Source organism: Hipposideros armiger, unplaced genomic scaffold (genome assembly GCF_001890085.2).
Source record: "Hipposideros armiger isolate ML-2016 unplaced genomic scaffold, ASM189008v1 scaffold_138, whole genome shotgun sequence".
Lineage (NCBI taxonomy): Eukaryota > Metazoa > Chordata > Mammalia > Chiroptera > Hipposideridae > Hipposideros > Hipposideros armiger.
The window spans coordinates 2,240,471-2,267,822 of record NW_017731488.1 but is presented as its reverse complement, the minus strand read 5'-3'; the positions used below and the strand labels follow the sequence as shown (position 1 = coordinate 2,267,822).

Below are 27,352 nucleotides of genomic sequence, written 5' to 3'. Positions count from 1 at the left end.
CTGTTCAGGAACCAGAGAAGGTCCTCCCGCCCCTCGGAACCCTATCTGAAGCCAGTCCCTCAGCCAACTCTGTTAGGCAGGCTATTAGAGAAGGCTTAACGTGAACCGTGAAATCTGAGGAGACACTGGTTTCAATCTCTCCCTGCCACCCTGACAAAAGTGGCCACCAGCCAGCCTGATCAGAGTATGTCAGAGGAATAAACAGAGCAATAAAAACATGACAGCTAGTGGCCACTGGGTGGGGGGCTGGAGAAGCTGTGGACCCGGAAGCCACAGTGCTGGCATGTGTCCTTCCTTTTCAAACCTTCACCTCAACGGAGTCAGGCTTCACTACATAAACCAGTTATTCATGTCTATCTGTGTCTCTTTCCCTCTCTCTCCCTACCTCTATTCTGTTTTAAAGACACCGAATAGAATTCCTTCTCTAGTCTACACCCACACTGGGCCATGTGACAGTCCTAGCTCTGGGCTGCTCCTTCCTAGGCACTTGGCCAGTGGACTTGGTCGCCCCCTGCTGACAGCTCTATTTACTCCACGAGGACCACCAAACCCTCAGTCTTCTTGAACCCTTCTCTCCACAATCCCACAAATCTGTGGTTGCGGGAAGACAAAACGAGACAGAACGGCTTTCCCTTCCAAAAAGCTTTCCTGGGTAATTATGGCTTAGGCCCTTTAACAGAAAGGATGATACAATGTCCCTTCCTATTCCTCTGCCAAAAAAGCTCAGCAGGGACCTCTCAAACATGGGGGCTCTTGTGGGAGGGATAGGGAGGGTACACAGAGAAATCAGAGTACCAAGAGGCCTAGCTGATGCCGCTCACCTCTTTCACCGCTGTGCGAAGTTGCTGCAGGGCTGTCTCCCTCCGCTGGGCCTCCTCTTTCAGGACCTGGCTTGTTCCTTCTTCTTCAGCCACTTCCTGCTCTAGGCTCTGAATTCCATGGCAAGGAGTGTTGGGAGAACACACCAGGGGTAACAAGTCTGGTTCAGACCTTATTGCCTCTGGCCTGGACTAGACAGTAAAGCCCCACCCTGCGCACACACTGCTGCTAAGAGATTGTTTTAGAACAGCCCTGACTGAAACCCTCCTATAGCCCCTGACTGTGTATTAAATAGAGGCCAGCTCCCCAGCAGGGCAACCCAGGCCAGTCTGACCTGGTCCTATTTTTCTAGCCATCTCTTTTCATCCTCCACACAGCCTCCACTCCAGTCACACCGAATGACTGACGGGCCTTCACCCTCAAAGGCTCCAGCTCTTGATACTGTTGCTCAGTCTCCTTCCCCTTTACCCAAACTTCTCTTCTGCTCTGCCTGTCACCCAGGAAACCTCCAAGGCTCACCCAAGCTTTCCTCAATCTGCAAATCAGATTCAATGAATCCTAATCTTGCCCTGCTACTCATACCTCCATCAGAGCCCAGGAGTACATTTGCTGGTTGTGCATATGATTCCTCCCTCCACTAGACCATAATTTTCCTGAGGGCAGGGAACACCCATTCGTTGAGTTCAATATTTTGAGCACTTACTGTGACAGGCACTGAGGCTACTGAGACGAATACCAGTCTTTAAGGAGCTCACAGCACAAGCCCTTGACAATACTGTTTTAAATGCTTCTGACAGAGACGAGAAGGGGTACGAGAGCACACCAACAGGCAAATCTAGTTGGGGTGGGGTGTGTAGGGATAGTCAGGGGGAGGGAGGTCTTTATATTTTTTGTCTTCTGCCTCTCATTCTATTCATTCCAATTTCCCCTGACTTTTGTAACTGATTTGAACAAATAAAGTATAAAAAAATATTTCTGTAATTGAAAATTTTTCTGAATTTTCCCATTTTGTATTAAAAAATGTTAACAGCCTAGAAGAATGTCTCATCACCATGAAATACCCAAGGCGACCATTATGAATCCACTTAATTCCAACAATTTCACCTGACAATTTGCCTGATCATGGCTAAATGTACCATTTAAAATGTTGGGCTTTTTCAACCTTTGTGGAACCTCAGGGTTCCAGGAAATGTACTTTGAGATCCATTAAAAACTCTACTAAAAGCCTGGTATTTTACAAGGGTATAAACGCTCACTAGGCTTGACTATATTCTAACAGGCCTTGAAGTGGGTGCACTAAATAGACATTGCCCGACCCACACAATGGGAAAGGCAGGGTTGCAGCTTTCGTTGCTCCTTACAGTGACAGCATTTTACTCATTTAGTGTGAACCTCTTTTTGAGTTGGAAGAGAACATGAGTAAACCTGCTTTACCTAGGATTTCCTGGAGAACCCAATTAAGGACACTCCCACTGTGGCCCAAAATAGGAACCAGGAGTCATCTTTGATTTTTCCTTATTCTTCAACCCCCTAATTTCTGATTCCTCTCGACTTTATCTCCCTAAATTCACTTAAATCTGTCCCCTCACATCTCCGCCTTGCTATGCTGCCTTATGCCAGGTTCCTTCATTATCTCTCACTGGAATTTCTGCAGCAGTCCCCTGGCCTCCAGCCTTGGCTCTCCAAGCGCCAATCTTCTTCCATACTCAAGCCTGAGCTGCAAACCTGACCACATCACACTCCAATTAAATGCTGTAGTAGATTCTCATCACCTACCTGAAGGATAAAAGCTAACTTAATTGGAGAGACAAAGCTCTCCCGTAGTCCAGTTCTCCATTTACCACTTTACTTCAACACATCCAACTGCTTGCAGCTCCATGTGCAAACCCTGCTATTTCATGCCTCCATGTTCCTACCCGTGCTGTTCCTTCTGTCTGGAATTCCAACCCCATCCTATCCAGCTCCACTTCTTTGCCGGCCTAACTCCTCCTCCTCCTTCAAGGGCCATGACTTCCAGAAACCCTTCTTTGACCTCCCCCTCCCCACTTCTATGCTCCCCCAGGGTAACATGGACACTGCTCTCATAGCACTGTGCTGAAATCCCTTCCCAACAAGACTGTAAGCTAAAAGCACTGATTGGGTCTCATTCTTGTTGTATTCCTAACACACAGCAAATTGCATGGCAGAGAGCAGAGCTGAGTGTTGGCTGAATTCGAGATTCCATCATTAAGTCTTGCCCACCATGTCCCAAAGGACTCCAGCTCACCTGTACTTGTGAACGCAACTGATCCATCTTCTGCTGTTGCTTCTCTACGATCTAAAAGGCAAAGTTATCAAGGAAGGCTGTAAGCACAGGAGGACAGTGCAGTAGGAGACAAGAGGGCGAGAGGCTACACTAGGATCTGTGGTCTGGCTATTAGCCCAACTGACCAGTCCATAGTGAAACCAGGGTGAAGACAAGTTAGCTCTGCCTACAGAAATATAAGCCAGATTCCCTGTCCTGGCTTACAGCTTCACACTCCTGTGCTTCAGTCACAATTAGGAATGTAGTGTGGACTTAGGACCACTACTGGGGGTAGGGATGGTTGGGGGAGACACCCTCACCCTCATGACTGTAGGTCAGTGGAATTAACTTTATATATAGCCAGCATACATTCTGGTTCTTTGGTAAAGGACATGACTAAAAACTCAACTTAATGAAGATTGCCCGCCCTATCCAGGGCTGTGATGGTTGTTACAGCTTTCGTCACACTGACTGTCCAAGGAGAGAACCTGAACAGGCCCAGTTTTCTGTCCTCTGAAACCTCAGGTATTCTCTGAACCATTTCTGAGTCTTCCTTTTTGCTGACCTGTGATCAGTGTCACTAGCAGGCCTTCTCTGCTAAATTAGGGCCACCTCACTAGTTAGAACTCTGCTCAGTGCAAGAGGTTCTGTATGAGGCCTGAGCCATGAAGCGGGCCAAGCTTCGGGGCACCATTTTGGAGCATCAAGTCTGGCTAGTCAGAGGCATGTCCTCCTCCCACTCTGCCTGCCTGTCATAAGGATGAATGTCTACAATGGAAATTTATTATGCAAGGGTGACTTCTCGAAAGAGAGAAAAGCTCTGGGTAACAGATCCTAAATGGCCCAGGGCAAGGTATTCATGGTTCCTTCCCAATACACAATCTTCTCTTTCCTCTCAGCCTCCCTGTTACAGCCAGGCTACCCTCAGTCACCTTGCGCAGTGAATCACATTCCTTCTGCCAGGACTCCATTTCCACTTCTGGACCTTCTTCCTGGGAGGCTGGACCTTCTCCACTGGCCTCCACACAATGCTTATCTTGCAGGCTGAAAAACAGTGGCCTCTTCAAGGACTTTGAAGTCAGAGAGATGTAGCTCTGACTCCTGATTCTGCTATTTACCATAGGTTTTGGGGCCACTTTGGCCCTTCTGAGCCATAGCCGAGGATAATGTGTTAGGTCTGTTGTAATGCAGGGTGTGCCACACGGTAGCTACTCAGTCCATATCAGTTCGCTTCCCTAGAGGCCAACATCTATGCGATGGCCACCTGCCTGAGGCTCTTTGACTCTTTGTTTGGATATCTAAAAATAAATATCCAAAAAAGTCATACATGCATGCTGTAGCAATTTGGGGAAATATAAAAAATCTCCTTTTTCTTGGCGCACAGTCTGAGGCAGAGTCAACTTTGTCCCCTAACCTCACTTCTGACTCCAACCAATGGTCTCTTCTAATGGATCCCACAGTCACTTTCATCATGGCCCATCTGCTAAGATAAACAACAGGTCACTGTGGTTGAATAATGGGATGAGAAATCCAATCCATCCCATTAGAAACTGGATTTGGTTCAAGAGGCTGTTGAAACACAGCCATCACATTTTCAGAAACTGCTATTAATATGGAGGAGGCTCCCAAGACACCCTGAGAGTACATTATGGCTTCTTGTTTTGTTCTCAGAACCTGTGGCAATCAAGAGCAATCCCTAAGGCTGAGGAAAAACAGATGCCCCTGATAGCCTTTAGCTTACAAGGTTCAAAAATGTGGGTAACCCCCAGTTCTCAGCACCAGGATCTACTTTTGCAAATATACAGATAACTCATTTCTCAGTTTATATAGTGCTTCCATTCATTCAACACATACATACATACTAAAGTGATTATTACCCAGTATTATTATTATGCCAGGTACTGAGTCGGATCCTTCCAAAGGATACAATGACAAGCCCCCCACTGCATCCCCCCCCCAACTCCATCTCAAAGACAGCTTTCCTATTACTCACAATCCAAACAAAACGAAGCTCAGAGAAGTAAAGTGATTTGCTCAAAGTCACACAGGTAGGGAGTTAATTAGGGTAGCCAGGACCAGCACCTAGCTCTCCACTCATTTCCTCAACCCCACAGGGATATTTACCTTTGTCTAGTAGAGGAGAATTCTGCTTCTGTCTGTCTCAGACTTTCCAGTTGAACCTCCTTCTCTCTGCAGGCTGCCTGGGTCTTCTCCAGCAAACTCTCCAGCTCAGTCACTCTCTCCTGCAGCTCTGTGCTCTTCAACTCAGAATCCTTAAGCTGAGAGACAGGATCCCATGTTTAAGTCAACAAGCCAAGGAAGATTCTATCTGGGTATCTCAAAAAGCCTATAGTCTAGTTGTGAATTTGACTGATGTGAATCTGGACATGACTCTTCTGGGATTTTCCTTTCAGGGAACCATGGGGTACCTGCACGCAGCAGAGGCGGAGAAAGTCTCCCTGGCTTGGCCACTCCCTGCTTGCCCTGGGTATGCCCCGACATTGCCACTACCTGCTGGCTCTGCTTCTGATGGTCTTCCAGGGTGGGCAGGTCAGCCAGGTAGCGCTCCAAGGTCTCAATGCGCTGCTGCTTTTCCCGGTTCTGCTCTGATTCCTTCTGACATTTCTTTTTCAAATTATTGATATGTTTATCACGACCCTTGACCTAAGGAAAGAAATGTCAAGAATCTGTCTCCATTGACTCCTCTAGGACCCTGAACATCAACTTTTTTCGAACTACCGTTTTCTCTGTCCTTTGCGCTCTAAATGTTTTCTACAGCAATGAAGGCAGGAAGCTGATCAAATTTTGCCATTTGAGATTAGGGCATAAACTGCAGCGTTTACACATCTGGACTTTCCAATCAAGGGCAAGGAAGAAGGGCTCCCTAGGCAGTTTTAAAAAATTGCCCAAGCACTTCTATATAATAAAAAATTTCTCTGGTCTTTGTCCCAGGTTCCTGGAAGGTAACTTCTAAACTCTTAGAATTTCCAAATAATAGGAGTGTCTTTGCTATTCATAGTGGGCCAGAGCCCACTATGAATGCATTTATGCTGAAAAGATAACTCAGATGGGGGCTAGTAACTAGAAAGATCAATGGAGTTGGACCCAATCTCTGTGAAGAGGGCAGGAGATTGAGTTCAGTCATGCCTGTATAATGAAACCCCAATAAAAACTCTGGACACTGAAGCTGGGTGGAACTTCCTGGTTGTAAACACATGGATGTGCTAGGAGGGTGACATGCCCTGATTCCACAGGGAGAAGGTACAGAAGCCCTGCTTTCAGGACCTTTCCAGAATTTGTCTCTTCATTTGGTTGGTCCTGATTTGTATCCTTTATAATAAAGCTTTAATTCTAAGTATAGAACTTGCTTGAGTTCTGAGTTGTTCTGGTGAACTACTAAACCTGAAGTGTTCATGGGAACTCCCTAGATTTTTAGCCAATGGGTTAGAAGTGTGGGTGGCTTGGGGAACCCTGAACTTGCACTTTGTATTTGAAGTAAACTCAGTCTTTTTGGGGACTATGCCCTGAAAACTGTGAAGTCTGATACTAACTCTAGGTGGTCTGTATCAGAACTGAATTGCAGAAATATATACAACTTCCCTGTAGACATACAAGTCTGATCTGTCCTGGTTAATAGGTAACACATTCCTCCCTAAATACCACACATGATATAAAGCTATGCAATCATCTGGAAGAGCTAATGAGACTAAACTCCTTGACAGGAGGGGCTGTGTCCATTTTATTTCATCATACCCCCAAGATACAGCAAATAGTTGGCAGAAAGCCAGCACTCAATCAAGATTTGTTGAATGGTGACTTTGTCTTCACTATTATGGCTTTTTCTTTGGCTTACGAAAAAGGAAGCTGGAGAAAGCAAGAGAAAGCAGAAAAAAAGTAAGGCAGATCTACGAAGGCCAAAGAGGAGGCACAGGCCTAACTTAATCCAAAGATAAGAGAGTACTAAGAGAGGTCCATGAAAATCAAGCCAAAAGTTTCACACCAGGTACAATCTGTACTCTTCAAGCTCTGAATCAGTAATTATCACATTTCAATATGTATTAGAATCACCTGAGAAGCTTAATGAAAATGGTGGTAACGAATTTAGAATTTAAAAAATGGTGTACTGGATCAGCCGAGTGGCTCGTTGGTTAAGAGTTGGCTTGGGAGCACGAGCTCTGAGCATCAGGGCCCCGGTTCGGATCCCACATGGGCCAGTGACACTGTGCCCTCTACAGCTAAGATGGTGAACAACAGCTCAACCAGGAGCTGGGCAGCTGTGAGTCACCGACGGCAGCGTAGGCTGCAGTGGGCTGCCGTAAACTACTGTGAGTGGCCGGCAGCCAGCATGAGCGGCCAGCAGCTGGTGTGAGCTACCATGAGCCACCTTGAGTGGCCATCCAATGGACGGCGACTGATCTGCCTCAGCCGGGAAGAAAGCAATGATCACAATACCAACATAGTCCAGTGAAGCGACGTCCTCCACAACTAGACTGAAGAACAAACAGGACAGCAACTTGTCCGTTCCCCTTCCCCGATTCCCCAATGCTGTTCCCTCCCCAAATTCCCCAATAAAATCTAAAAAGAACCCCCAAAAATAAAAATTGGTGTCCTAACCCTTCCAAAACATTTCTAAAATGACAGGAAGGAAATAAAGCAATAACTTTAAAAAGTACCAGAGGAGGAGACAAAGGTATATGAGACACTTCAACACATTTTCAGAAGATGAAGGTGGATGAGGTAGGAGGATAAATGACTCAGAGCAGAGGAGTTATAACCTGCATCGGGAGTTATAATTTGGAAAACAATGTGCCTTTCACAACCCCCTAGTACCTCTGTACTCAAGGTTCCAGGTACCTCTGAGGCAGGTTATCAGGCATAGACCTGAAAGATAGGGGGCTTTACTGAAAGTCTATATATAGGTTAGCTGGATACCATCCTCACCCAGGTTTCCCCAACAGCAGACTGGAAATTTATTCTCTGGAGAAATCAAATGAGAGATTCCCAACTCAGGGATATCAGTTGCAGCAGAGGGACCCAGTCACTGGGTTAAAAATAAGTGTAAGTAAAAATCTATGTACAAAACTGCAGGACTCTAAACCTAATTTCCTTCTCAATGTCCAGAACCTAAAGGCCAAAAGCTTTCCTGCTCCCAGCCTCCCCAGCAGGCAGCATGCTGAAGATTCTTTTCTACAGAGAGTGAGATAAGACATTCAGATACTGATACCTGAGGGTTCCCAAGTGAAATGACACTTTAGTCTGATCATCCTACAGTGAAGTCCACCAGGCAACTATCAGAAACCCAGAGCTTCTACCCAGCTTTTAACCACTTTATTCTTAAATATGAAGTCTCTGTTCATTCAAGGATCACCAAGCCTCTAACATAAAAGACACCAAAACAAAATTAAAAAGTACCTGAAGGAAACAAGAAAAAACACTACAAGCAGATGTAGACATCCCAAAAGGTATCATCAATATAGTCAGAGAGATAAAACATTGCCTCCATGAAACAAAAACAGCAAAAACAAAACAAAACAAAAAAACCAAGAGAAGACTACTATTCAGAAATATAGAGGTATATACTTGGATATCAGGAGAAAAAGAAGAGTTGAGGATGGATACCTTTGTGGAGTAGGCCAGGAACAAAACTACTAAGTTTTATTATAAACATATTGGTAGGTGATTATTTAACTTAGATACATGAATTACTATGATTAAAAGTTTAGTTTTTAACAAGCTTCTAAGTCCTTGCTGTAGCCATGGTACCAACATCACCTGGGAGCTTGTTAGAAATGCAGGCTCTCAGGCTCCCTCCTTTCCCTGAGTTACTGAAGCTGGATCTGCCTTTTTACTATGATTTCCAAGTGATTCTTAAGCATGTTAAAGTTTAAGAAGCACTGTTCTTGTTTATTTTGATGCAAGTGGTCCAGAACCAAACATTACTAAACTGATCCCCCAAGAACATCTGCATTAGAGCAAGCTGTGAACAGAACCAAAAGATTTTAAAGTTAGCTTCTTTTATGAGGACCGATCTCACCCTAGGGCAATTCTAAGAGCACTGGAAAATATGTAAAAACTCCCAAACTGGCTGCATGCATGGAATTCTTCTTTCCTTTTTAGGCAGAATGAAGCGAAACCAACCTGAATGAAGTCAATTTATCACAGGTATTTAAACATCTTTCAACAGTGCCATCTGGCATAACTGCCCAGGCTGGTTTTCCACCTAGGCCAGCTGGTGGACCATTACAACTTGGAGCAGTGAGGGTTTTAAGTGTAGTAGTTTTGCGGAGATGAAGCAGAAAGGAAGGGCTCCATTTCTATTAGACAAGTCCTGCATGAGAAGTTAGTGTAGGGTCTGACCCAATTGGCTCCTCCTGGTTCCAAGAATGGGGGCCAGAAACAGCTTAGGGTTTGGCAGGAGAGAGCTGACTGCCAACTCCTCTGAGAATTAAAGAGCTATCAGCTCCTTAGCTCACCTTTTCTTCCTGTTTCTTCCCCTCCTCTGAATTCTTCTGCAACGCCATTTTGAGTGACTCTCTGATGAGCTGGATTTCAACTTCTGAAGCAGAGAGTTTCCTTTCAAGCTCGATCTTTTCTTTGATCAAAGCTTCTGTCTTCTGAGCAAATTGCACACGTAAGAAAGTGTTCTCTCGCTGCAGTTCCTGCAAAGATTCTCAATGTGTAACTGTTCCTTACCCTTATAATCCCATGTACTTTACTTATCCCAACAGACTTCGTGGTCAAATATCATTTTTCTCTAAGAATTACTTCAAGCAGTGCTTCTCAAAATGTGGTCCTAGGACTAACAGCATCACCATCACCTGGGAATTTGTTAGAAACGCAAATTCTTGAGCCCAACTCCCAGGCCCACTGCATCAGAAAGAAACTCTGGGGTTGGGTCTCAATAACCTGTTTTAAAAAGCCCTCCAGGTGATTCTGATGTGCACTCATATTTCAGGACCAGTGCCTTAAAGCAATACCTGAGCTGCAGTATAATTGAAGGAACATAGGACAAGACATCAGAAGACCTGGGCTCAAGGCCTGGCTCTCCTCCACTCATTCTCTCTATGCTCTTAGGCAAATTCTTCTTCCTTCTTGGGCCTCAATTTTTTCATCAGTCAATTAGAGAAGTGCACTAGATTTTATCTAAGGGCCCTTCTCACTCTAACACTCTGATTCTACAAGATGGAATACTGTCTTCACAGGCCCACTAGGTGGCAAAGCCAGTAGTATAATCTGTCTAATACCCATCACCCAAAAGCCCAAATTGCAGAGAAGCTTGGTCAACAAAGCAGGCTTCTTCTAGAGCCACTGACCTCAGTGAGAATATGGTTTCCTTTAGTTGCTCCTAGACATGGAACATAAAAATGAAAATGGCTCTAAATCTCCCATTACCTCTGCCTCTCTTCCATTTAGCCAGGGCCAGCAGATTAAGACTTCTCAGAACACCACCCAAATCTAGGACCTTACAATGTACCGTGCTCTTTCTTTTCTTCCAAGTTATGTCCTGACACCAAGGCATCTGAACTTCCACCTGATTGTACCCTCAAGCCTTTTCTGCCCCCACAAGGGCAGAATAAGGGATGCTTTATAATTAGGATGCTTATTCTTTGAAGGTGGGGACACCTTACATCACTTGGTTCCTTTTCTATCTTCTGGATACCGAACAGTGCCAAGCATAGGGAAGATACTGAGTTATGACTTGCAGAATGCTATATGCTTACCTGTAGCCTCAGCAAGCAGACATCCCCAAAGGGGGCAGGGCGGCCCAAAAAGGCATTGTGGACTAGTAGTTCACTCTCTCGAACTTTCTGCTCCAGCTGAGAGATGTGTTTCCTCTGCCTGCAAAAGCCAGTAGAATGTGGTCTAGGGTTCTGACCCTAAGCCACTTGCAGTGTGAGCCCCCACTTCCTTACATGGGTACAATCCATACTATGTAAGCAAGAATTCTGGGCAGTACTGTTTTGCTAAAGGAGGAGAGCAAATCAGAGAGCTGACTGAGGGGAAATGAGGAAATATCAGCTGCAAAGAACCAGCTGCCCCCTTTAGGCACTCCCCAAAGACCCTGCAGAGATACACAACTGGACTATCACGTTAGTCAGATACAGGAATAGGCTGCTTATCAACCTAGCCCTACCATGAGGCAAGGAATGGGCCTAAACAGAGGGGCATGTGCTGCCCTTGAGAAGGCCCCCTCAGTGGGGGATGGGAGGACCGAGGCTGGCCCTATGGCACCCCTTGCCTTCTTACTTGTCAATGAGGAGTTCCTTTTCTTTCAGAAGTTGTTCATTACTGTTCAAGATGCTGATCCACTGTGCTGGTTCTAACGTGGGCAGTGAAGGAGCAAAAGCTGCGGGATGGTGGCGGGTGGCTCCATTCTGAAACTGAAAGACAAGCAGGTCCAGAGGGGCTTGATCTTGACCCACAGGCACCTGAAAACACCTGAGCAGTACCCAGCTGGGTCTATAATCAAGGCTCACTTTAGCTCAGCCTGAGAAGGCCAGTGTTTATGAAATAATTTTAGCTCTGATACATGACTGGAAATAACCTGCCAGGGAGATTTCTGCCAACTGGACACTGCTCAGAAAGGCTCTAGTTTCTAAGAAAAGGTCAGTTATCTTTCATTATCTGGCAACAGAGACAAATCAACAGCTAAGATGTCCTCACCAACCAGGAAAGAAGAATATGTCCAGCATCTTTCCCTCCCACTCTTACGCAGCACAAGGACTTGCTTTTTAAAACACAAAAATGGTATAGTGGAAAAACAGGGACTCAAAGACGCTTTCTAAACTCTAGCTCTGCCACTTACCAGCTATGACCCTGGACAGATCACTTATTTTAAGAACCTAGTAAATTTCTACATATACTTCATCAGGGGGCTATATGGATTAAATAAGATTCTGTATGCGAAAGTACCTAGCCTAGTGACTTTTTGGGTTTTCCGTTATAACCCTCTACTTTGTTTAATTAGACCACCAACAGATTCGATGGCATTCACAAGCCTTCATTTCCTATCTACAAGCATCTTCCCTCTTTCTTACAAATGTTTTCTTCAGTCAAACTTACAGGACAAAACCTATATGGATCTAAGATCTGCACAGAACCTGCAAAATGCAAGGAAAGAAGGGCCTCTACCTGCATCTGCTCCATCTGTAAACGAATCAACTCCAGCTGCTGCCGACAAGTGCCGAGCTCACAAGATCGCTCGACAGGGTTCCAAGGGTCAGAATTTGGCTGCCACACCTGAGAGGATAGAGGCTTGGAGAGCCCAGGAGCAGGCTGGATTCCCAGAGGGAGTAGCCCACTGCCGCTAGGGTGAGGTCCATTCCGCTCACATACCGCCCCACTGCCTGGTGCCTTCTTGGTCTCAGGCAACACTTTGTATAACTCCTTGTTTGGGTCAGTTCTTACGTTGTGGAAGTGGACTCGGTAGTGAGGGTCTGAATAAAGTGTCTCCATCAGTGCCGACTGATTGAGGGTAGACTCCATATTGGGAATATCAAACTTTCTCATCTCTTCTTCTCTTTCATGGCCCACTGCAGGAAACCAGGGCCGCTCAATCCCATTTTCTCCAGCAGCACCACAAAGATACATGAGATCTCTAGATAGGCCTGGAGAACGTTTCATTGCACCGAGGTCTCCATGTCTTGACATCCCCACATTTTCAGCCAATCCTGACAAAGGGAATTTGGAGGAAGAGGGTCCGGCAGGTGTAGAATTTGGCTTAGCAGGAGAGGTCCCCAAAGTAGAAGGCATCACATGGGCTGTTGGAATGGTTACATGGCTTTTGATGGGCTGGAAAGAAGAGCTGCTACTTGAGCTGCAATAATCTGTGGAGAGAATAGCCTTCTATAAGTCAAAATTGAAGCAGCAAACTTTCCCGAGTTTGGCTGCTATGTCACAAGTTCTCTGCTTGTCCTGAGACCAGGGAAAGAGAGCACTGTCATCACAAATATCAGGCAAAAAGACACGACAGCTTAACTGGGAGAGGTGTGTTCTAGGGTCTCAAATGCCATTCACAAGGCAAACCAACAAAAAGCAACACTGGCTTCACTTTTACTTACACCCTGTCCCTTGTAATTGAATAAAAAATCTTGCCAATCAACAAACAAAGCAGAAAACTGAACTTCAAAAAAAAAATCACTTACTTAAGGGAAATGGATTAGGTCCTACTCTTCTGGGAGCTGGGCACCTCTAAACTATAATCCAATCTAATAAAAAATCCTTTCCAAGGGCTGCCAAGAATCCTCTGTGACCTCCAAAAGCCCAGTGAAGGCGAGCAATGAATCTAAACTATCTGAAGAACAGGCGAACTGGATGGTGCTGCTCTGTATCCAGGGCAGGGAGGACAGCATCTGAATCGGGATTCTGTTCTCTCTCCCACTCACCAGAACTGACTGCCTGGATATGTGAGGTTATTCTTAGTAGCTCTCAGGTTTCGCTCTAGCACACTGAGCACTCTCAAGTGGCTACACACTGAAACCTTCTATTTTATATTTTGCCTTTCACTTACCCCCTTGTTTGTATCCAACTGTGATTTTTCACTTTTCCTTCAGATCAGACTTATGTTTCCTTTAGCTCTTTCCCAGTGTTGGGAGACAACTCTTATTAACCCTGCCGCAGAAGGTTCACATTTCTACAAATTTCCAACTTTCAAGTGCTACTCTGAAAAAGACTGCAAGATCACAGAACTAATGTGCCAGGGTAATGGGCTGCAAACAAACAAGAAAACATACCTGTTACTTTCAACAGGCAGAAAAGTGAGTAAGGGGACAAGAAATATGTCTTCCCTTTTCAATTATGTCCAGGACTCTTTTCCAAACCAAGTACATCTACCATGAAGAAGAGTGGGCTTCCAATTTGCTTCTTTTTTTCTCTCCATCAACCAATAGAGAACACACAGCTAATCAGGATAGATACTATAACCTTTCCCAGAATTATGAGTATAGATGAGCTACCATCTTCTCAGCTCTTTAAAAACACAAGCAAGCCAAATTATCCCTTATAACATATGCAGAGTATTTAAATCCCTATACTCAAATGATCTTGGGGATATATAAAAGGCCATACTAAAACCAAGCGAACAAAACAAAACAAAAAACACAGTAATTTCTGATAACATGCATCAGTCTCTCAGGACCAAGAGAGAAGGACATTTCATAGTCAAAGGGCACAGTGTGTCATGTCCCACAACTTAAATATAGGACTAGTCAACAAGTTAATATAGACTGATGGGAGGCCGACTTCCGAGACTAGTAAGTTCTACTTGAAATCCTCCATAAAGGCACCATAATATCCTCTCTCACCAACAGTCCCTGCTCCCAAAGCAGAATGGACCAGAAGACAGTGCAATTGTGGTATACAAGGGGCTGCTACTATGCTGAACTTAGTATCACCTCCTTCCATCTCCATCCACAGCACCACTCTCTCAATTCACTAAATTCAATTTTGAGCCCATAACCCCACAAGTAGTAATGCCAAAATCAAAGCCAAGAAGAAAGGTACCAACTGACCCAGGTGAATACTGTTTTTCTAGTTTTCTAGTGAGCGTGGTCCACCTATGGACGATAGAATAAAGTGAGACCTTTGTCAGCATTTGTCATTTGTCTATTAGGTTTGTTTATTTATATTAAGAAAACTGCCTGATTCTGACAAACTGCTATAAAATGTTGAGTTATACCTTAAGTCTGGTTTGCGTTTTAGAACAATTTGAAACAAAATAGCAACACTTTTCAAAGGGGTCACTATCTCGTAAAATTTTCAAAGGCTTTCAAAATTTAGTGTATAGGATATGTGGTTTTTATTTAAAGAAGTCTACAGTTCCAAAAGTCATTGGGTTTTTGCCACTTTAAGGATATACTTTAAGGACAACTGAGTTCCTGAACATGTTGCAACGATGCTGCTAACCTTTTTTGATATTAGAGGGATTATTCATTATGAATTTGTACCAACTGGACAAACAGTTAACCAAGTTTACTATTTGGAAGTGCTGAAAAGGCCGCGTGAAAAAGTTAGCCAACCTGAACTTTTCGCCAACAATTCATGGCTCTTGCATCACAACAATGCACCAGCTCACACAGCACTGTCTGTTAGGGAACTTTTAGCCAATAAACAAATAACTGTATTGGAACACCGTCTCTATTCACCTGATCTGGCCCCCAATGACTTCTTTCTTTACCCAAAGATAAAGGAAACATTGAAAGGAAGACATTTTGATGACATTCAGGGCATCAAGGGTAATTCAACAACAGCTCTGAGGGCCATTCCAGAAAAAGAGTTCCAAAATTGCTTTGAAGGATGGACTAGGCGCTGGCATTGGAGCATAGCTTCCCAAGGGGAGTACTTCAAAGGCGACCATCGTGAAATTCAGCAATGAGGTATGCAGCACTTTTTCTATCATAGGATGAGCTCACCAACTTAATTGTCTGATTTCTCCTCTAAATCTCTTCTCTCCTATACATCTTCTCTCCTCACCCACCTTCAAAAAACAAAAACAAAAACAAAAAACCCCACAACTGATTATTTTTAGCAACCTTCCCTTCTTGGTAAAGGGTAGATTTAGCTATTGCTAAATCTTGATCACTTTGTCTATATCTCTTACTGGTTTATGAAGTATGGTAGTCTGAACTAAATCAGTAACTATTTCAGTCTTTAGCAAAGAGCTGAAAGCCTTCTGAGCTCTCCAGTATCCACGTCTACCCTGTCCCTTGAGAATCTTCAAGGTAAAATACCTTACTGGAGTGTGGAATTAAAAGCATGCCTGTTCAATTTACAGATGCAACAATGAACTATATTTTATACCAGTCATAAGAGTTCTTGTCAACTGGGCTTCAAATAAATTAAGCTAGATAGATTCATGAACAAAAGAAGCAAGAACGAAGGTCAAGGTACAGACCATGGTATATGATAAACATGGCAAAAAAGACATCTTGGATCCTTTAAAAAAAATTTTCTAGACCAATGGCTTTGGCCACTATATCAAGGCTACTAAAATTTAAAAAGAGTGCACTACAAAAAATATATATCAAGTTTCCCAAAGGAATAAAAAGCACACAGTTACACATACAATCTACGTTAGCAATCTGACTGAATTAAATACAGTTAGTCAATTCAATTGGGGGGAAAATCTAGACCATTGGTTGATTTTTAAAAACCTATTATATAGTCAAAATGAAAAAGGACCCATGACTGCACATGTAGACAAAACTTTAACAAGACATAGCTAAAATACAGTAACATTTGATTATACAAGTGATGGAAAGAATACTACAGTTGAGAGACCCAAATCTGATAACTAGTTGTGTGACATTAGGCAAGTTAATTACTTAACCCATTGGGGAATTTTTGTTATTCAAACAAAAAGGAACTGGAGTGACTTTTAAAGTCCTGTCTACCTAAAAATCTATGATTCAACTCTACTCATATGTACTGAGCACTGTGCCCATATAAACACAGCTATCAAACAATTAAAATGAAATGCCAGGTGTCTAGGAGTCAGTACTAACAAATGTGGTTTTTTTGGTTGTTTTTTTCCGTTTTCATTCCTTTTTTATTTTATCCAAACATTTCTATTCTTTTTTAAAATAAAGGGCTTTACTGAAATATAATTCACATACTATACAATTCACCCATCTGTCATGTACAATTCAATGGTTTTTAGTACATAGTCGAGAGTTGTGTCATCACTACAATCAATTTTAGAACATTTTCATCACTCCCAAAAGAAATCTCTTACCGTTTAGCAGTCACACTTTATTTCCCTTTAAGCAACCACTAATCTACTTTCTGTCTCTATATAGATTGGCCTATTCTGGACATTTCATATAAATGGAATTATACAATATGTGGTCTTTTGTGTTTGGCTTTTTTTACTAAGCATAAATGTTTTCAAAGTTCATCCATTTTGTAGTATGCATCAATATTTCATTTACTTTTATTGCTGAATAGTATTTTATTGTATGGATATACTACATTTTATTCATCCACTTGTCAGTTAATAGACATCTAGGTTGTTTCCATTTTTTGGCTACTATAAAAATGCTGCAATGAACATTCATGTACAAGTTTTTGTGTGGATGTATGTTTTCCTTTCTCTTGGGTAAAAACCTAGCAGTAGAATTGTTGAGTCACAAGGTAACTCCATGATTAACCTTTGTTGTTGTTTTTTTAAGATTTTACTGGGGAATTTGGGGATGGGAACAGCGTTGGGGAATCGGGGAAGGGGAACAGACAAGTTGCTGTCCTTTTGTTCTTCAGTCTAGTTGTGGAAGACATCGCTTCACTGGCCCGTGTTGGTATTATCATTGTGCTCTTCCCGGGTGAGGCAGTCACTTGCCGGCCATTGGACAGCCGCTCACGGCAGCTCATGAAAGCGCATGCCAGCTGCCAGCCAGCCCCACTGCAGCCTACGCTGTCACCAGCGACTCATGGCAGCCCAGCTCCAGGTGGAGCTGTTGTTCACCATCTTAGCTGTAGAGGGCACAGCGTCACTGGCCCTAATGTGGGATCTGAACCGGGGCCCTGCTGCTCAGAGCGGGCGTCCCAAGCCAACTCTTAACCAAAGCACCACTCGGCCAGCCCAAACTTTGAGGAACTGCCAAATTGCTTTCCAAAGCAGCTGTAACATTTTATATTCCCTCCAGCAATGTATAAAGGTCCCAATTTTTCTATGTTCTCACTAACACTTGTTATTATCTTTTTGTTTATAGCCATCTAGTGGGTGTCACATCTGATAAAATACCAAAGTGACTAGTTTTGTGACTTTAATCAACTAATTTAATCACTTTGAAATTCAGTGTTCTCATCTGTAAAATGAAAATAATAAAATATTTCCTATAGTGCTGGTGATGCTCAGCCGAGGGAAATGGCTGGGAATCCCCTTTGTTTTCCAGAGCTGGGGGCACTGCTAGTTTTACATATTCCTTGAGGGAAGAAGGAATTATGGAGAGAGGGGTGGACTAGGACATTTTTAAAGCAGGGGGCAGGGAGGGGAGGGGGCACCAAGTCTTTGAGTTCGCTTTTTACTCTTGAAGGAGCAAAATTGTGTAAGATGATGACAGACAACTTTTCCACCCTAAGAAATTTTAACACTTCTCTCAGGTGATGCAGGATTTAGTTTGTACCTATTTTACTTTGTGCTTTAACTGCAGATCCGAGTAGAGTGAACTATCCTGTAGTGCAGAACTGGCTTTGGGGGCAGAATAATAGACCCATTAATTAAAAAGTTTATGCCTTAAAACACTTTAAATCTGGCTTTTCGATATGTTCCCTCGGTAAATTTAAGAGTTTTAAACATGTACACCTAGAGCAATTAACCGTTTCTATTTGAACTTTGATTGCAACTCCTTGAATTAGAAGATTGAATTTATAGTTAAATGCACTCCTGAGATCTTTTTAATGAGGCAAATAAATTCTTTCTAGTGTGGAGTGTTGCTTTTTTTTCTTTTTAGTTTAACTTTGGGGGCTCAAGTTCTGATAGTGTGGTTGGCTTTTTTTTTTTTTTTCCTCCTTTGACTCTCATAATTTTTTATTTATATATTTTATTTTTACATTGCATTTTCGTATGGGTGAAAACGATCTAGGTAGGAGTTAAAAGTATGGTTTCTGGATACTTTGGGTTTAAAATCCAATGACGCCTAATTTGACTAGTGAGGTACCACTAGTCTAAATAGGAAAATACAAACCAAAATTTCATAGCGCTCTCTTAAAGGCATTAATAAAAAATATTTTTTAAATTTAGTACAGTATCCATCATAAAGTATTTAATAAATAGTAATTCATTATCATCATTAAGTCCTCTGCCCTCTAGGAACTCACCAACTAAATGAAAAACAAAATACTCTCGGGCCAGCCGAGTGTCACATTGGTTAAGAATTGGCCTGGGACGCCCACTCTGAGCAGCAGGGCCCCAGTTCGGATCCCACATTAGGGCCAGTGACGCTGCACCCTCTACAGCTAAGATGATGAACAACAGCTCCACCTGGAACTGGGCTGCCATGAGTCCCCGGTGACGGCGTAGGCTGCAGTGGAGCTGCAGTGGGCTCCTGTAAGGTACTGTGAGCAGCCAGCAGCCGGCGTGAGCTACCAAGAGCCAACGTGAGCGGCCATCCAATGACCGGCAACTCATCTGCCTCACCCGGGAAGAACGCAATGATAATACCAACATGGGCCAGTGAAGCGACGTCCTCCACAACTAGACTGAAGAACAAAACAACAGCAACTTGTCTGTTCCCCTCCCCCAATAAAATCTTTAAAAGAAAAAAGAAAAAAAGAAAAACAAAATACTCTTGTAAAGTATTGCCAGGCAGTTATTACTTAAAGTGCAAAAACAAGTGACAGAAACAATAAAGATATAAGATTGTAAAGAGGAAGATCAATAATGGTGGAAGGGATGGGAAAAGTCTTATCAGACACTTCACTAGATCCTGAAAAATTAGGTGGGAGGGGCAAGAGGAGAACAGCACAAATAGGCCCAGATTAAAGAAGGAAAGAGCTCAAGAATCAAAAAGTTCTCTAATTTCATACATAGTAAGACAAGAGATTTAGTGACAGTAAGAAATACGTTTGAATAGGTGGGACAGGGCAGATCACAGAAGAACTTAGGCCTCTAAATTTTATCCTCCAAATCATGGAAACAATTAAGGATTTACAGGAAAGTGAAACCATGAAATTAGACTTTTAGAAAGATTAATCTGGCAGTAGAGGGAAAGATTTGAGGCCAAGAAATCTATTAGAAAGTTGTTTGAGATAGGACAAACAGTAGAAACTGAGAGGAAGAGACCAGCTGTGAGAAGCATGGGGTAAGAACCAAGCAGGTGCCTTCCCAAATGGAATGACTTAAGAATATTCTGGAAATGACAATACACATGGAACACAGTCTGAAAATGACAATACATACTGGCAAACAAATCATTAATCCAAACTTACCCTCTGCAATGTCTGAGCACGATGTGCCTATGGCTGTGTCCCCACTGTCAGTTACACTTGAACAGCGGCTGAAGCGGCTTCGAAAGGCTTCTGAGATAACCGGCGTCTGCCATTCAGTCCCCAGGGAACCACCTTTCTGAATCACACTGGAACCTGAAACAAGCGACATTTCCCACCTTTAGTGTGAACCAGCTGATGTAACCCCACAAATTTTTTACAAAATCACTTAAACCTATGAAGGAATAGCAGCACCCCAACCCTTACTCTCTCCTATGCCTATTTCAGCAACTCTGAGTTTGTTAATTTTAAATGGAAACAGCATAAGAGGTGAGAATGTGCAAAGACAGAAATAAGACCTACTAAGAATCCAGGAGAACTGGGACAGAAAAAAGTAATATTTAATAGCAGCTACCGTTTTTTGAAACCTAGAGGCCACAGAACTTTACAAACATGATTTCATCTACCTACTTACTGAAAAGTATCATCACCCCTATTTTACAGAGGATAAAGCTGAGATTTGAACCCAAGTTGTTCTGACTCCAATACCCACATTCTTTCCTCTTACAAGGTTTCTCAACAGGTGTTTTTCGCATTTTGGGCAAGACAATTCTTCCATGTGTAGTCTACACATTGCAAGATGGTTTTGCACACCTGGTCCCCATTCGCTAAATGCCAATAGCAACCCTCACTCCATCCCATCATGACTGTTGGAACCTGAAAATACTCCGTATATTTCCAAATGCTCCCTAGGGTAAAGGCAGTCCAGTCCCCTGTTGAAAACCACTGCTTAACTGAACCATGGTACCCTCACGGGCAGGGTGAACCCAGATCAAGGGAAAGTCAACCTGAAGAGCTTTTGAGGGCAATGCAAAACAAACAAACGAATAAAAAAAAAATCACTAAAATTTCTCAGTGGGTAAGATATAAGACTGATGAAATTTATTTGACTTTGTTATGTTACTGTTTAAGGGCTGATAGGTAGGAAGTGTTCAATAAATACCTGACTTACTAACATATTAGCAAAGACTTAAATTCAAATTTTTTTCTAAAAACACACTATAATTTTTCTAAATTGTATCTGATGATCCATGTAAACAAACAAACAAAAAGGTAATGGCAGCTACTTATTCATTTAAAATATCAGAGTTTGTGTTGAAATCAGAAAATATGGTTTTCATCTAGTGGGAAGCAAATGATATCTGAACACAAATCATCTTATTCTCATCTTCCAAATTTAGTGTTTTCCTATCTTTTTAACCTAACTCCTTCTATTAATACTTTTGCTTCTTTTCTGCTACCCTTATTTCTGCTTTCTACTGAAGGAAACCTAATTTTCCCCAAGGACTCCTTTTATTCTCTCGGTCACAGTGGACTGCCTGATTTGAAAGAATCTATATACATGCAGTAATCTGTAATAATCTTTAATAAAAGACATAGCCAATAACCAGAGCTTATGATCAGCATGAGATTAACCAGTGTTACTATACTAAGTTAGTGTAATTCTAGCCAGAAGCAAAGAAATTTGACCTATTGGTGAGTCTATTTGGTATTATCTCTCTGGTCAGTGAACAATTTGCCAGACCTTCTGAAACAGTGAAAATTGATTAAGGGCCTCTATTACCCTGTTCCTGGCCTCCTACTGGAAACCACTCCCTGTTATTACTACTGATATTCCATTCTTCACCTCTACCCCTTTTTCCATACACCCACTCCATATATCAATTCTAAAGAGATATTTGCTAAAATAAAAGTATGTTTTGCTGTAGTTATAAAAGCTTATACTTATTTCAAAATTCAAGTTTGAAAGCGGAAATATTTTTATGTCACATGTCCTCCCAGCAGCATCCTTATCAAATATTAAACGATTATTAATCAAATGAGAGACTACTGAAGACAAAGCCATCAGAAAAGCAGTTGAATTGCTAGGAATTGCTACATTCCAAAAACTTGCATTGTATACATAATTGTCATAAGAAATTGTACAACTCAGCCCTAAGACTGTACGTGGCACATAAAAGATGTTCAATAAATATTTGCGGTATGAATCTTAAATTGATTTAACAAATGTTTTTCAAGGCAGTGTGTCTAGGAGAGTATAACAAATATCAGCCAAATGTCTGTTATAAGGCATTGTGGGATTTTAAAGTTAAATAAAATATATGCTTAGTTGAATAAAATATATCCTTTTCTTCATAAATACCACAGAATTCAGTTATTTTTATAATACTACTTCCTATGTGAATATACCATATCTATTTAATATGACTATCGTGTGTATATATTTGTTTACTATATATGTATACTTAATAAACCTACTGAGCTTTCAGAATCTTGTCCATCCATTCCAAAGATGAATTCCTGAGTCTAGTGACAACACAACTGAGACTGTTGACATTCAAGAAGAATTCCAATCTTTGTGGGCTAGCAGATGACTGACCCACCCACACGACTACAAAGACAACACAGAACACAGTAATTTATGCTGTGTTTTTCTGATTTCAAATAGGACTATTTTCCAAAGTCATTCTGTTCCAATCCTTTATGTGTCCTCCCCTCTCAATCAATCACATGATCTTGTTGGAAGCCATGTAGGACCAGAAATAAATAGATGTTCTCTCAGAGAGACCTGTTTTTCTATTCAATATAGCCCCATGTTATTTTTGTTCCTTTAATACCAGCATTTCAGTGAATGCTTGTTTGCTCAGTATGTCCGTTAAAGGAAATTTCTGTTATGAAATAATGAAGCAAAGGTCAGATTTTAACCCAGAAAACTTTGACTACTCACCTGGAGAACTGGTATGAGAGATTCTCTCACTTGGATATTTTTCCTGCATGGCCGACAGTTATTCCAGCCAACTGTAGAATGAAGGAATAACCAGTCAGATCTCTCCACTGTCTTTTTTCTTTTTTTAATTGGGGAATTGGGGAAGAGGACCAGCCAAGTTGTTGTTCTTCAATCTTCATTGCAGAGGGCGCCAGTCGCCATCTAGCTTCCCATCGGCAGCTGGTGGCCTCTAAGCTCAAGGTGCTCTGTTCAATCTTAGTTGCAGATGAGCGTAGCCACCATTCCATGAGGGAATCGAACCAGCAGCCTTGTTGTTAAGAGCGCACGCTCTATCCACTGAGCCATCTGAGTGGCAGCTCAGCTCAAGGTGCCGAGTTCAGTCTTAGTTGCGGGTGGGCATAGCCCACCATCGAACAAGCAATCTTGTTGTTACACCAGCTCAACCATCCTGTCACCTGTTGGCAGCTCAACGACAGCTCAACTTAGGCGCAGTATCACTGGCCCATGTGGGAATCAAACCGGCGGCCATGTTGTTCAGAGTTCACACTTTTAAGCCAACTCTTAACCAACTGAGCCACTCGTCCGGCCCTCCACTGTCTTTCAGTTCCCTGTAACTCATTCCCATTCAACTGAAACTGTCAAAACCACAGAGTATTCAAGTATTCCTCCACATGTTTTACCCCTAAGGATATTTTTTAAGGCAAACCAATTCCCAATACTCCACCCTACTTCTCTTCCTAAAGCAAAGAGAAAAACCTAGACCAAACAGAGATTCCCAATACTGATCCTACACGGTCACAGAACCCCTCCAATTGTTGGAAAAGATAAAAATAACATTACTTCTGGGCCCACAAGTGGCTCGCTGGTTAACAGTTGGCTTGGGAGCGCGAGCTCTGAGCAGCAGGGCCTCCAGTTTGGATCCCACATGGGCCAGTGACGCTGCGCCCTCTACAGCTAAGTTGGTGAACAACAGCTCAACCTGGAGCTGGGCTGCTATGAGTTGCTGGTGATGACATAGGCTGCAGCGGGCTGCCATGAACTACCGTGAGCAGCCGGCAGCCATTGTGAGCTACCTTGAGCCACCATGAGCGGCCGTCCAATGGCCGGCGACTGATCTGCATCAGCCAGGAAGAGCGCAATGATCACAATACAAACATGGGCCAGTGAAGCAACGTCCTCCACAACTAGACTGAAGAACAAAAGTACAGCAACTTGTCTGTTTCCCTTCCCCGATTCCCCAACACTGTTCCCTCCCCCAATTCCCCAATAAAATCATTAAAAATAATAATAATAATATTACTTCTAATTAATAAACTTTGCCATGGATCTTCTTAGCCATGGGGACAGGATGGGACGGGCTGGGTGGAGAAAGAACTAAATAATCAAACCTACAATTAACTATCATAGCTTCAGTTATGATTAACATAAAATGAATTTCGATTCCTCCAGTAATATTATGTCATATGATGCACAAAGATGCACAGAATTCTCAGTCATTAGCAGAACCCCAATCCTAAACAGGGAACACGAGGTTTTCTTCCCATTTCCCCACTCCTTAAAACATTTATATTTAATCTAATGTTAGGTTCTGAGAATTCAGCAGAAGTCTGATGACTATGTAAACAAAAGCTTTAATTAACTGTAACTAATAACAGCAAATAATAATATCTTATATTTGCAGAGTACTTGAGAAGCAGTACAGAGAAGTGGATCAGAATATGGACTCTTGATCAGACAGCTTGGGTGTTAAGCTTGACTTAGCAACTTATTCGCTGTATAACCCTGAGCAAATTTCTTAATATCTGTGCCTCAGTTCCTTCATGTAAAAATGAGGTAAAGACAGGAAGTAATTCATGTTAATTCATTTAGAATTAAGTTACAATAATGCCTGACACGTATTAAGTGCTTTATTAATGTTTTTATTATTACACTTGGCAGTTTATGTCAATAAAAGTGGCACAGTATGGTCCCTGGAGGATAAAGTATAAATTTAGAAACTTTGAATTCATAAGAGTCCCAAAGAGTTTGGGGTCAAACTCTGCCAACAGAACAATTCTTAGAGGTGAAATTCAAACTTTGGAGTGGAAAAAAAGGCTATATGGTACTATTCCTCTAATGTACTTTACTGACCTCTATAGTTTTATCTTAGTAATAACAACCCAAACCCACACTAATTCACTGCATTTACAACAGAAATCTTAGGCCTTTGTATACTTGGTAAAAGAAGCTTTTTTCAGTCATAAAACCTTCAATTTATGGGTAGTATCATTCAGTGTGTTAATGGTGACACAAAAAGATTAGATTACCTACTAGTAATATCAAATAGTCAATATCGAAATCTTTTTCTTTACCCCTTTCTTTAAAGCAGAACAAAATGATAGGCCCACTAGATTCTGAGACCTTTCCAAATTCAGATAAATTGAAAAGAGGATGACAAAAGAACTCCCAATTAAACAGAGTTACCCTATGATTCAGCAGTTCCACTCCTAGGTACATATTCAAGAGAAATAAAAACACAGGTCCACATCAAATCTTGTATATGTATACTCATAGCAGCATTATTTATACTAGCCAAAAAGAAAGAACTCAAATGTCCATCAACTGATGAATGGGTAATTAAATGTGGCTATAAAAAGGAATGAAGTGGGCCAGTCCAGTGGCTCAGTTGGTTAAGAGTTGGCTTGGGAGCGCGAGATCTGAGGAGCAGGGCCGCCAGTTCAGTTCCCACATGGGCCAGTGATGCTGTGCCCTCTACAGCTAAGACTGCAGCTTGACCTGGAGCTGGTCTGCCATGAGTGGCCAGCAGCTGGCGTGAGCTGCCCATCCAATGGCCAGCGACCGATCTGCCTCAGCTGGGAAGAGAGCAAGGATCACAATACCAACATGGGCCCGTGAAGCAGCGTCTTCCACAACTAGACTGAAGAACAAAAGGACAGCCACTTATCTGTTCCCCTTCCCCATTCCCCAACGCTGTTCCCCTCCACCAATTACCCAATAAAATATTTTTAAAAAAAAGAAATGAAGTACTGATACATGCTACAACATGGATGAACACTGAAAACATTACACTAAATGAAAGAAGCCAAACAACAGGCCACATATTGTATGATTCCATTCATATGAAATGTCCAGAACCAGCAAATCCACAGAGACAGTAGATTACTGGTTGCCAGGGACTAACAGAAGGGTAGTGAGGGGATGGAGAGTGACTGCTAATGGATATGGTTTCTTTCCAGGGTGATTACAATATTCTGAGATTAGATAGTGGTAATGACTGTACAACCTTGTGAGTTTACTAAAACCACTGAACTGTACACATGTAAAATTGAATTTTATGATATGTGAACTGTATCTCAATTAAGAACTCCCATAAAGAGTAAAACAGTACAGAACAAATAATTCTTGACTTTTTCCTACTAAGTTCAGAAATAGATAAGATACTGGTGGAAATTTTTAGGATCATTTGAAGGAAATAAGAGATTTCCTGAGCTAAAAGAGAAATGAAGGTATGAAAAGCAACACAATAACCAATTACACAATCAAGTAAAGTAGGAGTGAATGGAGGCAGACAGAAAAAAAGCACCCAACATTGTTGGCTTCTCTTCTAAGTCCTTAAACTACAGAAATATTCATTCATTATACAAATTTAACATGTATTCAGTACTTACTACCCATCAAGCACTGTGCTAAATACTCTGTAGGTATCATGTCTTATGTTTAATGCTCACATCAAATCTATGAGGTAGTTACATTATCCTCATTTTCTGGGTGAGAAAATAAAGGTTTAGAAAGGTGAAGGTCATATGTCAAGGAAGATGCTTCAAAGCCAGGACTGTGCTCTAATGCTATAGGAGTCTAATCAGCATTCTTTGTATGTGACAAAGAGAAATAATGAATGTTAGTAAGGCACCACAAGTTTCTTTGCCTCAAACACAGCCAGATCTGCAAGCCTCAGAGCAGTTAGGAGCAGAGGTAGTTCATATAATTTCTTTACTTTGCCGTTGGTCACCACCCAGGCTCTATTTCCCAAATTGCTAACCAAGAATTAAATTTTGACTGTTGTATTTCTCCCCTTGAAGAATTATAATCTTAGTGTGGAACGTCACACTTGGCAGCTGTTGAGAGAACCACAGAGGATTTGAAGGGATACAGGCAGCTGATATAGCCACATTAAGAATCTCACACCATCACACTATTTTCATGGCCTTAATCATTCATTAAATCAGGTCTAAAGAAAGAGAAGCCAGTGCTCGCTTAAGCAGCACATATACTAAAATTGGAACGATACAGAGATTAGCATGGCCCCTGCGCAAGGATGACATGCAAATTCATGAAGTGGTCCATATTTCTAAACTTAAAATAAAAAAAGGAAAGAAAGAGAAGCCAAATCATTGCCAAGAAGCTGCCTTTACAAAGAACAAGTCCTGGGCCGGCCGAGTGGCGCGATGGTTAAGGGCTGGCTTGGGACGCCAGAGGGCCCCGGTTCGGATCCTGCATGTGAGGGCCGGTGACGCTGCCTTCCACAGCTGGGATGCTGGGCG

At 42.2% G+C, this 27,352-nt stretch overlaps 1 protein-coding gene across 3 annotated transcripts in view; it reads right to left on the bottom strand.

Annotated features, from left to right (window-relative positions):
* Positions 1 to 27,352, bottom strand: part of CEP85 (centrosomal protein 85) — a 31,484-nt gene that overhangs the window by 2,556 nt on the left and 1,576 nt on the right. The window contains exons 2-12 of one of the 3 annotated variants that reach the window (XM_019650251.1): positions 22,812 to 22,882; positions 20,027 to 20,179; positions 12,236 to 12,930; positions 11,351 to 11,484; positions 10,825 to 10,942; positions 9,577 to 9,762; positions 5,615 to 5,767; positions 5,228 to 5,382; positions 4,036 to 4,147; positions 3,086 to 3,136; positions 822 to 929 (exon numbers count right to left, since the gene is read on the bottom strand). In XM_019650251.1, coding sequence (XP_019505796.1) covers positions 822 to 929; positions 3,086 to 3,136; positions 4,036 to 4,147; positions 5,228 to 5,382; positions 5,615 to 5,767; positions 9,577 to 9,762; positions 10,825 to 10,942; positions 11,351 to 11,484; positions 12,236 to 12,930; positions 20,027 to 20,179; positions 22,812 to 22,860 — 1,914 coding nt within the window. In that variant the 5' untranslated portion in view covers positions 22,861 to 22,882. Of the gene's footprint in view, positions 1 to 821; positions 930 to 3,085; positions 3,137 to 4,035; positions 4,148 to 5,227; positions 5,383 to 5,614; positions 5,768 to 9,576; positions 9,763 to 10,824; positions 10,943 to 11,350; positions 11,485 to 12,235; positions 12,931 to 13,248; positions 13,466 to 20,026; positions 20,180 to 22,811; positions 22,883 to 27,352 lie in introns of those variants that run through there. The other 2 variants (XM_019650252.1, XM_019650253.1) reach the window with 2 other exon arrangements.